Genomic DNA, 11,658 nt, shown 5'->3' with positions numbered 1-11,658 from the left:
GCACATACGCCCTCAAACACAGACAACTGAAATATTTGTGTTTATTCAAACCCCTGTTAGGCGGCGCTATACTTGTTTTGCATGCATTGAGAAGAGGGTCGGCAAGAGGCATTTTCGTAAGCTGTAATCAATTGTTTTTATTTTTGCAATAATGCAATTTAAATAAATTAAAAAAACGTAAATTCGTCGACATGGGCAAGGTGTTAAATTTAAACAGCTATTGTATTCGTCCGTAATTTGTACAAAGATCTTATTTTTTGTAAGCGTATGAAGCATTTTCAACATTAAATGTTGTAATTCATACGCAATTTCCAATTTTGTTTCCTAAACACAAATTATGAAATGTATTATAAAAATGTAATTAGGAATAAAAACCTATTTTTACTGTAAATGAAATACTTACTGTATTTTCTGAATATCTGAAAAAGTAAATAAGTAAGAACATTACAGTTTAACTCAGAGCAAACAAAGTATATTTTTATAGACCATAATTAACAGTTTATCAGTCGTTGTAAACATTTCCATCGTTACAGTTACTTTCCTGGGACCATTCCAAATAATGTTTAGTGGATTGAGATATGTAAATTATGTGATGGTCGGATCCTGTGTGAATTGTGGATATATATATGTTCAATGATTTTCATTGCGTCATGTTTTACATCACTGTAACCTCAGACGATATAGATATGTAAATAAGTGAAATAGAATGGATGTAATGAACACGACAGATGATTTTGCGTTAAAGCGGGAGTGTCGTCACCTGCGCACGCGCGGCTATTGAGTCCCAAGCGATGATAACAACACGTGTTAAGAACGCAAAGCCTCATAAACAGTGACACGATATGGCCACCTGACGCATGCGTAGGCGACGACTCCCCCGCTTTAATACCATTTCGCAGTCACTCCACTAATTTTAACATATGATTTGATGACGTCATTTTCCCATTCATTTTGTCTATCCATGGAGACTTTCAGCAAAGCAATGTGTTAAAGAATCTCTCATTGTCAGTATAACAAGATATCACAGTTTTCGTCTTTGAATAATGAAATACATATGACAAACAAGTCATTGTCAATGACACGTCCCCGTTCCGTTCATATTTGAGTGACATATACATTCAAAGCAGATCATGACCGAAATGCACCTGCATATGTACAACACATTGTACTAAATCTGAACAAAATCCATCCATGCATGACTGAGATCTGGTTCCGGAATTGTGAAAATACGTGATTTTAATGCATTTTCGGTCTTAAAATGGCCATCATTCAGCTATTGTTAAGCGGATCATGAAACAAATGCACATATCTATTTGTGACATGATGTACCATGTGTGTGTGAAGTTTGAACTTGATCAATCCAGACATGTCTTGGATACGGATCCAGAACTGAATTCTTTAAAACAAAATGGCCGCCAGTCGGCCATTTCGAACTTGATCTGAAAAAAAAATGACGTGCATCAAGGTCCTATTATGTTTAATGTATGTACCAAATTTGAATGAAATCCGTCCATGCATAACTGAGATCTGGGTCCGGAATGGTGAAAATGTGCGATTTCAATGCATTTTCGGCCGTAAAGCGGCCGCCATTTGGCTATCGTTAATGGAATCATGAAACAAATGCACATACATATTTGTGACATGATGTACCTTGTGTGTGTGAAGTTTGAACTTGATCAATCCAGACATGTCTCGGATACGGATCCAGAACTGAATTCTTTAAAACAAAATGGCCGCCAGTCAGCCATTTCGAACTTGATCTGAAAAAAAAATGACATGCATCAAGGTCCTATTATGTTTAATGTATGTACCAAATTTGAATGAAATCCGTCCATGCATAACTGAGATCCGGGTCCGGAATGGTGAAAATGTGCGATTTCAATGCATTTTCGGCCTTAAAGCGGCCGCCATTCAGCTATTGTTAAGCGGATCATGAAACAAATGCACATACATATTTGTGACATGATGTACCTTGTGTGTGTGAAGTTTGAACTTGATCAATCCAGACATGTCTCGGATACGGATCCAGAACTGAATTCTTTAAAACAAAATGGCCGCCAGTCGGCCATTTCGAACTTGATCCGGAAAAAAAAATGACGTGCATCAAGGTCCTATTATGTTTAATGTATGTACCAAATTTGAACGAAATCCGTCCATGCATAACTGAGATCCGGGTCCGGAATGGTGAAAATGTGCGATTTTGATGCATTTTCGGCCTTAAAATGGCCGCTATTCGGCTATCGTTAATCGGATCATTAAAAAAATGCATGTGCATATGTCCCATATAATGTGTGATGTATGAGTGAAGTTTGAACATAATCGGTCCATGCATGTTCGAGATACAGGTGATCACGGACGCACGGACGCACACAGGGCAAAACATAAGTCCCCGTTTTCGGACTCCGTCCGAACGGGGACTAATAACATCGTGGATTTATTTGAATGTATTGTGCAATGTATCACTGGATAATGAAATTCATTTGAAAATTGCTCAATATATGTACGGCTGGTTGTGAATATAGAGCATTAAAGTGGGGGAGTCGTCACTTGCGCATGCGTCAGATGGCTATAGCGCGTCATTGTTTACGAACAAGCGTCTACCCGTTAGCCTTTGCGTTTTAGCGTGTGTTGTTATCATCGCTTGGGACTCAATAGCCGCGCGTGCGCAGGTGACGACCCTCCCGCTTTAAAGTATTGGAGGGATACCTACTCAGACACTGAACCTGATCACAAGAAATATTCATACCATCATGTCTTGCTTTTAAAAATAGGATAGGATTTACCGTTTTTTTGTCAAACCACGAAAATAAATGGCGTGAGCTAGTAAACTCCATGAGTCCAGATAACACCATGTTTAAATGAAACTGTACCAGGCACATGTGAAAAATGATTGATGACATGTTTAAATAAATGTTCATATAAATACCACTATGTCGTGTTTTTGTAATAACTTGGAAATTGTTAGTAAAATTGTGTCGGAGATCGGAATATTATGTAAATTATTTGATGGTCGGAATCTGTGTGAATTCATGGTATGTAAAATGTTCAATGGTTTTAATGGCATGCAAATGTTGGTATCGTTTTAGCTTCGCATTTGATTGTTTGTTTGAATTTAATTTTCGCACGTGAGTGGATTTACAAAGATTCGCTTCATTTTTCAAATAACTGTGCCTCCTTCAAATGAATTACTAGTACGATTAACATGTTGGTTGTTTTGTAAAAGTAAGTAAACTTTCTCCAGAAAATAATAAATGCATAGAAAGCAACTATGGATTCACACACTTAATAACGTCACTGCCAGAAATCAGGAAAAAGTCGTGAATTTTAAAATAAAACTACAAAGTAGGAGCTGGCTCTTGAATATAGAAAAAGTTCAATGTTACACACAACTGAAAATCTGGTGGCAACATAAAAGTGAGTGTCGGTTTGGCAGAGTGGGGTTCTCCACGGCACTGGTTATGTCGTACCAGTGTCGCTTATGGAGGGTTAATCACAAGCTTTAGTCTCGTATGACACGATCCCACTACGCCACGGCTCACCTGAAAACATTGACAAGTGAATATATATTTATACTTTACTATTAGCATGATGACAGCAATGCACTCTGTTGTGCAATCTCTGACATGAGTTGTCGTAGAGGGCGCTTAGCTCGGCTCATTCCAATTGTGGTAATTGCGTTATTAAAATTTATCAAGAAATAAGTACTGAAGATTCATATTAAAACCATTCAAAAAATTATATCTTTACATTTCTAAAATAAACAGTTTACAATTATTAATTCTAAAATCATAAAAACCATCCCATCCATCAAGGAAAAAATATTATTACCATCAGTCAATTTTTAGTTAGGAGAGCTTAAACTGGATATATATACTTACTGTATTCTCTGAAAATAGTTATTTAAAAATAAATAAGTGAAAATATTACAGTTTAACTCGGAGCAAACAAAGTATAATTTTACTTAAATGGACCATAATTAATAGTTTCCCAGTCGTTGTAAACATTTCCACCTTTACAGTTACTTTCCTAAGATTATTCTTAAAGTTGTGTTTAGTGGATTGAGATATGTAAATAATTTGATAGTTGGGATCTGTGTGAATTCTTGGTATGATAATGTTCAATGATTGTAATTTTATACAAATGTTGGTATCGTTTTAACTTCGTATTTGCTTGATCAACATGTGTTTGTTTTGTCATAGTAAGTAAACTTTCTCCAGAAAATAAAAAATGAATAGAAAGCAACTATGGATTTATAAACTTAATAACGCCACTGCAGGAATCTGAAAAAGTCGTGAAGTTTAAAATAAAGCTACAAAGAGGAGCTGGCTCTTGAATATAGAAAAAGTTCAATGTTACACACAACTGAAAATCTGGTGGCAACATAAAAGTGAGTGTCGGTTTGGCAGAGTGGGGTTCTCCACGACACTGGCTATGTTGTACCAGTGTCGCTTATGGAGGGTTAATCACAAGCTTTAGTCTCGTATGACACGATCCCACTACGCCACGGCTCACCTGAAAACATTGACAAGTGAATATATATTTATACTTTACTATTAGCATGATGACATCAATGCACTCTGTTGTGCAATCTCTGACATGAGTCGCCATAGAGGGCGCTAATGGCTCATTCCCAGCAATTGTGTTATTGAGGTAATGAGTATCTGAATAAAAATAGACCAGGCACAGCAGAGAAATGGTTGATGACATTTTAAAACAAATGTACATATGAATACCTTGTCTTTCCTTTGTACTAGCTTGGTACAAAAATGGCGAAAGATGTCAAAGCTTGTCCTGGAAATGGTTAAAAACCATGAACAAATTAAATTAACATGGCCACTATTTAGCCATTTTGAATCAAATCACACCAAAAAAATTGGTTCATCAGTAACCCATCATATGTGGTGTTCATACCCAAAGACTGCTGATGACTTGTGTGACTAAAATGGCCACCAGTCAGACAGAGGTCATCAACATAAAAACAAACCAACATGCATAATGTATACTATTAAGAGTTGCACCTACTTTGTACTAAATTGGTCAAACAGGTCCTCGAAATGATTGAAGGCAGACCACCAGTTGACAATTTTGAATCAAATCAGAAAACAAACCTAGGTACATCAGTAAAACATGTGTGGAGTTCATTCCTGAATCAAATCAGAAAACAAACCTAGGTACATCAGTAAAACATGTGTGGAGTTCATTCCTGAATCAAATCAGAAAACAAACCTAGGTACATCAGTAAAACATGTGTGGAGTTCATTCCTGAATCAAATCAGAAAACAAACCTAGGTACATCAGTAAAACATGTGTGGAGTTCATTCCTGAATCAAATCAGAAAACAAACCTAGGTACATCAGTAAAACATGTGTGGAGTTCATTCCTGAATCAAATCAGAAAACAAACCTAGGTACATCAGTAAAACATGTGTGGAGTTCATTCCTGAATAAAATCAGAAAACAAACCTAGGTACATCGGTATAACATGTGTGGAGTTCATTCCTGAATAAAATCAGGAATACCTGTGATTGCCTTTGTATCAAATTTAAGAAAAACCTGTAAAAGCGTATCTAAAATAGAAGTAGAAAACAAAATGGCCACAAGTCAGCATGACATGCATCAGTAACCCACAATTTACGTCAATACTAAATATTAATGAAATCAGCCTAGGCATACCTGAGAAATAGTTGATGACATGTCTAAATAAAGATTTTTGGTGCTTTTTGTCACACAAAAAGTCACCAGCCAGTAAAAAACAAATTGATTGTCTTTGTACTAACTTTAAACTAAATTTAATAGACCACACATCAGAAAAATAATGCTCAACAGATGAACAGAACTAAAAAAATAAGTCCCCATTTCGAAAAAAACAAACATGTCTAGAATATCTAGTTTCATTTAAGTTTTTATTGTGTTCAAAACCTAGTACACACAAGACATAAGTCATAATGCGTTAATTATATGTTACAAATCATTTGACTGAAATTTCATTCTCAAAGATTCGATTCTGTTCTGTGCAGGACCTCATTTGGAGCAAAGTTTACTCCAGCTGATTCAGCAATTATTTCCCAGCAATTCATTGTGCATAATATTTCTAAGTAACTTTATAAGGTAGTGGTTGTCACAACTGTTTGAATTTTGTTAAAGTAAACACAAAATTATTTGTACAGTACTATAGTGGGACTTGTATCGAATGCAAGTATTTGTGATGAACATCTTAGTTTTATGATAATTTTTTTAACTTTTGATTAAAATTAGTCTGTTGGTCAGAAATAAACTTTGAGAAAAAAAAAATCAGTTAAAAAGCAGTTATTGCACCTGAGAAAATTGACAGGCATATTCTGGCAATGCTATTTTTTTTTACATTTTTATAATCCAATTGGCCACAAGTTGGCCTCTTTTGGATAAACCAATTACTGTGATTTGATAAAATCAAAATACAATTGCATGTGGCAGGAATTATTAGATTTTTTTAAAACAAAATATTCAATAAATAAGTTCTAAAACTGTTTCTTCACTGTAGCAATGGCAACCAATCATATCACTGTCTTGGCAATGAAATAAATATCGGCCAGAGCAACTATTGTAGACATAATTAATCCGACCAGTATACACTGCAATAAAGAAAAAAATCAACAATTAAAATTTTAAATACAGGCGGACATGAGAGTATCTGTAATGAGAGCCTGTACTGGGGAATACATTAAAGGCTCATACTGGGGAATACATTAAAGGCTCATACTGGGGAATACATTAAAGGCTCATACAAGGGAATACATTAAAGGCTCATACAGGGGAATACATTAAAGGCCCATACTGGGGAATACATTAAGGGCTCGTATTGGGAAGTACATTAAAGGCTCATACTGGGGAATACATTAAAGGCCCATACTGGGAATACATTAAAGGCCCATACTGGGGAATACATTAAAGGCCTATACTGGGGAGTACATTAAAGACCAGAAATTCCAGATGAAGTGGTCCCGAGGAATAAAACGCTTTTCTTGACAACAATGCTAGAGTAGATACTTACAAATGCAGTTGGTTGATACGTGTAATATGCAGCCATATAACCGAATACAAATGCACAAATTACTGTAACAAATGAATTGAATACCGCCAAGACTTGTTTTTTAACTGATCTCACTGAGAGAGAAAAGAAATTAAGAAATATTCAGCATTATCACATGCACAAGCAAAGTCGTTCTATTTCATAATACAAAATCGTTCTATTTCATAATACAGAAATACTTGTACTGTTTGCCTTTAAAGCGAGGGAGTCGTCACCTGCGCATGCGTCAAATGGCCATAGCGTGTCATTGTTTACAAACAAGCGTCTGCCTATGAGCCTTTGCGTTTTTAGCCTGTGTTGTTATCATCGCTTGGGACTCAATTCCCAAGCGTGCACAGGTGACGACACTCCCGCTTTAAATGTGGCGACAAAAAATTATAAAACATTAAAATTTGGTTACAAACTTTTTTCAATCAAGAAACTATATACAATATCATCCAAGTGAGTTACTGCTGTACTAAAACACTGCGTCCAAGTTCAAGTGTTAGCGTAATAATGCACATCACCATGGACACACTACAAACCTATTGAGTCCATGGGAAATTTTACTGAATGTGGAGAGTGTTCAACTGAATGTTCAACACATATCACTATTTTTAGTGACAGGGAAACAAAATGAATGGTTGCAGAATGTAGAATAGAAACTCACTTACATTCTGTACCAAACTCAGCAAACGTGTTTTGTGATCCAATTATCTGTCAGAAAAAATCATTTTGCTATTAGAAATGCATATTGTATACATCTCTCCCTTCCTTACATCCTACTAGTACAGAGTGTTATATTGTGTGCAGCCTTTAAACTGGAATCAACAAAGAGTATGTTACATTCCATAATAATATTAATATCTTTATTACATCCTTAGAAATAACATTTTCTATCGGTTAATAGTAATATGTAAATAAAATGAATGTAACAGTATTACAAATCAAGAAAATGCTCATTTCTTAAAATGAAAGAATGGTGAATAAAATCACCTTCATGTAATATCTTACTTGTATTTTTGTCACTACTTTTTAGTAAATAAATGAATTTCTGTACATTAGTGATGGATTCTTTTGGGAATATAATCTTTTCGTTGTGTTTGGTATTTAGAACATACCAAAAAAAAGTGTATTTCATCTTCTACGTCATACAATGAACAACGTCTTCAAATCCTATTTTCAAATGGTGTCTTGAGTTGGGTGTGTCTTCCTTTTTCTATGGCTGAATGGTGATTACCTGTTTTGAATCTAGTTACAGAATTTCTTTGATTTGTATTTAACACATTTAAATAAAATTGTGATTAATTTAAAATTTAGTGTATGTTCTCAGATTAATGTGTATATACATACTTTTATAATGTTTTTCACACAGGTTTCCCATTGTGCTTTTGAAATTGTCATTTAATGCTACTTTTGTATAATTACATAGTGGCATATTTATTAATCGTGACCAAAATTTTATCATGTTTATCGACTATCAAGGGCAATTTTCCTATTTCACCCCGAGATGCATTATCTGCCATGTATTTGTTAATACCTAGCAATACTTTAATAAATTTAAGATTAATTTTCTCTGTATTGAGTTTTTCCCATTTATTATTACTTATATTTTCCATCCCCCAAATTTCAGATCGGTAAAGAAGAATTGGTTTAATACATGTACTGGTATTAAAAAGATGAATAGATGTTTGGCAATCTGTTTTATTTGGCAATGACTTTTTTATGTTTGCATAAATTTGAATGGGTAATGAGATATTATTAACATTGTAGTGGAGTGACTATATCGAGTGGAAAACTGCATAGATTTTACATTAAGCAGACGTTCACATACTCACCTGGTTGTCGACACCTTTTGTCATTTGTTTGTACTCTCGGTTTGCTTGCTGAGCTTTCAATCGTTCCAGTCTGGCAACAAGTTCTGGATTCTAAAAAGTCAGAAGGAGATGAAATAACTGGAAATAACAATTTATCAAATCCATATCAATGAAACAAAACCTTGAATGTCCTTTATTTTTAAAGGATTCTGTAATGAACAACATATTTTGTTTTGGTTTTTTTAATTACAGAAATGGTAACGGAACTTACCAGTACAAAAACGACCCTCAATTAATGACTTGTGCCAAGTTTTGAACCTAATCTAACAAACCATCTCAGGTTCATATTCAATACAATATAGATACTGACAAGAATTTATAAGACAAGGGTATGCAAGGGTGTGATTTACGCTGAAGATCTTTCATGAATTGAAGACGTCATGTGAATTGGATATTATTTTATACAAAATCACGAAAGAAACCTACATTCATATCTTGGGCTATATCATTCTTGCATATTTGTAAAGTATGGTTTCACATGTTCATTTCTGTTTACACAGCCTTCGTGAGTGTCCACTGAGTTCTGTTACAAATACGTTTGTTTGATTGATTGACGTTTACACAGAATTGTTATTGCATGCTACTGTACATAGATATCAAAGTTGCATAAACCTTTATTTTAAAAAATTTGTGAAAGTCACTGTGACTACCAACAGTCGCGCCTTGAGCACCAAAGCCAACATTTCACACATTTTGAATATTTGTTTTTAACTACTATGCCCTTCCGATAAAAATCTATTCCCAAACATCGTGGTGTATGCTCTATAGTTTAGTCCATACACCAAAAGTAAGCTGCAGAATGAATGACAAGTTTTAGAGTAATTTTTATTCAACATTTTGAACCAAATAGGGTAATTTATTTTTCATACATTGATTTGATTGTTACTTATTAACATCATTTTATTCAAACATTTAATTTTTAATTTAACATGCAATGTATGTTTATAAGTAATTTATAGTCATATGGTTGGATTTTTCCCAACCAACAAAAGTAAATAATTTCTTTCTCATTAACATTATATTGCAGAACTCGACAATGCTTAAATGTTATCAGAGCTGACAGTATTTATACACTGACTTACCCGTTTCGGCTTTGGAAGCGGAGGAAAATAAATATCACTCTCATCTAGAAGTTCATGTAAATATAGTGGATTGTAATCTGAAATAAATAACCATATATGGAACATTTTTAAATATTAGTATGAAGGGAAAATACAGAGGGTTAATGAAAAATTAAAAAAAAATAGTTCATGTCTGATGAAAAAATGATGATAGAAATCAATGTACACATAGCTGTTCAGAACATCATTACAGCAATACTAGGTATCATTGATGATAAACACCGCATAAATACCTGAACAAAAAATGAACTTTCTGAGCAAGCCTGGTACTAGTAACTAGATTAAAGTTCCACTGGTTACCCATCAGAGTAGACCATTTTCCGTTCACTGCGAGAATCACGCGTTATGCGTGAAATGGAACGTATAAACAGAACAAACAAAGGTCATAGCGTCGTAGTGGCGTCAAACATCGTGTGGGATTCGACAAACGCGAACATATTTTGGGGGCATTTCCATGCTTAATAATGTGCTGTCCACATTTGATGATAGACAATTTCGATTAAGTGAGGGTATTCAAAAGCAATATTCCTCTGTCAAAGATCGGCCAGTCGAGCTACGAAATAAAGAAATTCGAGTTCAAAATCAAATCGTTCGATTTTTGTGGCAGACGTGCGTTTTTCATGCATATCGCGAGATCTCACAGTTGAACGGTAAATCACTTGCTTCTAACCATTAAAATTTACAGCAATGTCTTGTGACAACTATCAGATATGCAGCACATAGGAAACTAACATCTATTGCTCAGAAAATTTGCATACTAGTTTTCAGATTAAAGCAGAGAAGTTGACTGCCGTAACGTGTCAATATTTATAAACAAGTGTGTACCCATAAGCCTTTATGTTTTGAGTGTGCGTTGTTATTGTTCCTTAGGACTCAATTCCCGCACATGCACAGGTGACGACCTCTCCGCTATAACCAATCAACATTAAGGTCACCTGGCAGCCAGGTTATAATGAGTAGAAATACATATACCTGGTATTTCAATAATAAGTATAACATTAGCAGTTGGCCATTATTCAAAACTCTTGGAGGAAAGATCTAGTTTTGATCAGATGCTGTTGTAAATTTTAAACTTAATTTAGAAATATTTTTAACAGATATTATAAATTTGCCCCAAAGGACACAAGACGAAATATGTATACTTTCTTCGCTGTAGATTTGTTTTTTTCACAATTTTCTTTGTGTAGATTACACAGTCACTGCCATGTGGGTGCTCTCTGGATTCTATCAGTGCTAGAAAACGTTATAATCGAGAACATTCCCCATATATACCATGATGTAATTTTTACTAATTCATTTTGAGATTTTTATTCTTACCTTTTGTCATGTGTTGATGACATTTTCTAACCGTCTCAAACGGGATACCCCGCGAATTCTCCTCGTCATATTTGCTATCAACGGGAGTGAACTTCTCAATCTCCGCCCTGAACTTGTCTGATAATTCTTCACTAGTTAAAATGGTTTCGATCGCTCGTTGTATTTTAGGAGTCAGAATCACTTGTACTACCATTTTGAAATGTCACCGGGTGTTAGTCATGTGATGGGGGAAGCCCTTCTTGGATCACGTGATTGCGACGTCACTGGGATACCCCGTTCGCAATTTGAACAACTCG

The 11,658-nt window shown here is 34.9% G+C and overlaps 1 protein-coding gene across 1 annotated transcript; it reads right to left on the bottom strand.

The window, feature by feature from the left end:
* Positions 1-6,361: 6,361 nt before the first annotated feature.
* Positions 6,362-11,569, bottom strand: LOC100378357 (vacuolar ATPase assembly protein VMA12-like). Its single transcript, XM_002731768.3, has 6 exons — positions 11,363-11,569; positions 10,007-10,083; positions 8,886-8,975; positions 7,722-7,764; positions 7,030-7,142; positions 6,362-6,610 (listed from the first exon to the last, which is right to left on the bottom strand). Exons 1-6 carry the CDS (start codon positions 11,553-11,555, stop codon positions 6,533-6,535), a joined length of 594 nt encoding a protein of 197 aa, XP_002731814.1. The 5' UTR covers positions 11,556-11,569; the 3' UTR covers positions 6,362-6,532.
* Positions 11,570-11,658: the final 89 nt, after the last annotated feature.

The sequence above is a fragment of the Saccoglossus kowalevskii genome, chromosome 16, assembly GCF_978046115.1.
Source record: "Saccoglossus kowalevskii chromosome 16, keSacKowa6.1, whole genome shotgun sequence".
In the NCBI taxonomy this organism is placed as follows: domain Eukaryota; kingdom Metazoa; phylum Hemichordata; class Enteropneusta; family Harrimaniidae; genus Saccoglossus; species Saccoglossus kowalevskii.
The sequence above is the reverse complement of the archived record's forward strand: the minus strand, read 5'-3'. Positions and strand labels throughout refer to the sequence as shown.